The sequence below is a fragment of the Chrysochloris asiatica genome, unplaced genomic scaffold, assembly GCF_000296735.1.
Source record: "Chrysochloris asiatica unplaced genomic scaffold, ChrAsi1.0 scaffold00488, whole genome shotgun sequence".
NCBI classification, from domain to species: Eukaryota; Metazoa; Chordata; class Mammalia; order Afrosoricida; family Chrysochloridae; genus Chrysochloris; species Chrysochloris asiatica.
Window position 1 is genome coordinate 281,375 of NW_006409006.1, and position 1,621 is coordinate 282,995.

Consider the following 1,621-nt stretch of genomic DNA (forward strand, 5'->3'; position numbering starts at 1 on the left):
ATGGATCTTCTTGTTTAAGAAGAAAAAGAAGAAAAAATTCATTTGGCATTTTTAGTTGTTCTCAATAGGAAGGGAGTTCTGGCACCTAATCCACCATTTTGCTGAACTAGAAGTCCTGCTCTGATGTTTCTCAAAGGATCTGTCACATGTAGCTCATAACAAATCTGTGTCCTATGAGATGATAGGACAAAAAGAAGTGAAATATACAAAAACAACGATAAACCTCATCTCTGTCCACATTCCAATTTTATTTGTTTTCTCTTTGAAGTATATATGCATGTGACATCTGGTTATTTGTGTCATAGAAGTTAGGTTTTTTCCTTCTGTTTTTAATCTCTTATCTTTGTGAAAGAAATGTTAACATAAAAAGTCAGGTTTGCCATATTATAATCTCATAGGAATATTACAAGGTAATTTTGTCTTCTAAGCAAAAATTCTTAGTGTTTAATGGATTAGGAACAAATATTGAAATCTTCTAGTCTTAAAGTATGGTTAACATTGTCAAAGTCCAGAAATTCAGATCTTTAGGCAATAGAGTAAAAAACTAACTAATAGAAAACAAAACCTCCCCAGAAAACAATTTATATTATCACAAGCATCAAAATTAAATGATTGACCATGTATGTTTTCTATTCTACAGTAATTTAAAGATAACGAACTTGCATTCTGAGATAGGAGAACGTTGTGCATTTTTAACCTCAACAAGATTAACCAATACTGAATGCTCGAAAGTTTACAACTGTATCTGTGAGAAGACTGTGAATTTCCTTGGTTCAACATAGATGAAGAACAATGTGAAATTGGAATTTGTCATATTTTGTTTGCTTACTGTAAACACTTGTGATTGGATTATTTATAAGTAAATGCTTTTAACTTACACCATTGTGGAGAGAAAATAAAGATGATCTGAAAGAAGTCAAAGGCCCAGAGGTGAATGAATAAAAAATTTGTGGTATATACATACACTGAAATAATACTCAGTTAAAAACATAGAATGAATTAAAAAAAAAAAAAGGATGAATTCCAAAATGTTGCTGAACAAAGAAACCAGGTATAAAAGAGTACACAATGTATGCTTTTAATTTTATGAAATTATAGAATAAATAAAACTAATCTATAGTGAGATTTCTCATGTGGCACTGTACGGCAAGCAATAGACTGCTAACTGCAAGGTCGGCAGTTCAAACCCACTAGTAGCTCCATGGAGACACCATATGGTATTGCTATGAGTAGAAACTGACTCAATGCACACATCAACAGCAATTTATACTGACAAAGGGTAGATTCCTGAGTGCTTAGAGCTAAAGGTCAGTGGACTAGAAACTCCAACCTTTTGGTTAGTTGCTAATTGCTTTCACCTTTTGTACACCCAGGGTGTGTCATTATCCTTTATCTGTCTATGTTTCTCCATTCTGTTACTTACATACCCCTCAGGTAGTCTCTGAGAAAGCTCCAGTCTAAGAGTTTGGTCAAATATTATTTAGACACTAGATCTGTCATAGCGCCTGTCAAGGTGAACAGGATGGAGATGATGCTAAGGTCTGGCCCTTGAAAAGGTATGGAAACACAGCTTTACAACCATGGCTGTACAAGTGTCCCTGAGGCTGCTCTGGCCAGGAAA

At 34.2% G+C, this 1,621-nt stretch overlaps 1 protein-coding gene across 1 annotated transcript in view; it reads left to right on the plus strand.

Annotated features, from left to right (window-relative positions):
- The window catches only part of LOC102830208 (killer cell lectin-like receptor 7-like), a 15,677-nt gene extending 14,895 nt beyond the window's left edge, over window positions 1-782 (plus strand). The window contains exon 6 of the mRNA XM_006877364.1: window positions 641-782. Coding sequence (XP_006877426.1) covers window positions 641-782 — 142 coding nt within the window. The remainder of the gene's footprint in view (window positions 1-640) is intronic.
- Window positions 783-1,621: the final 839 nt, after the last annotated feature.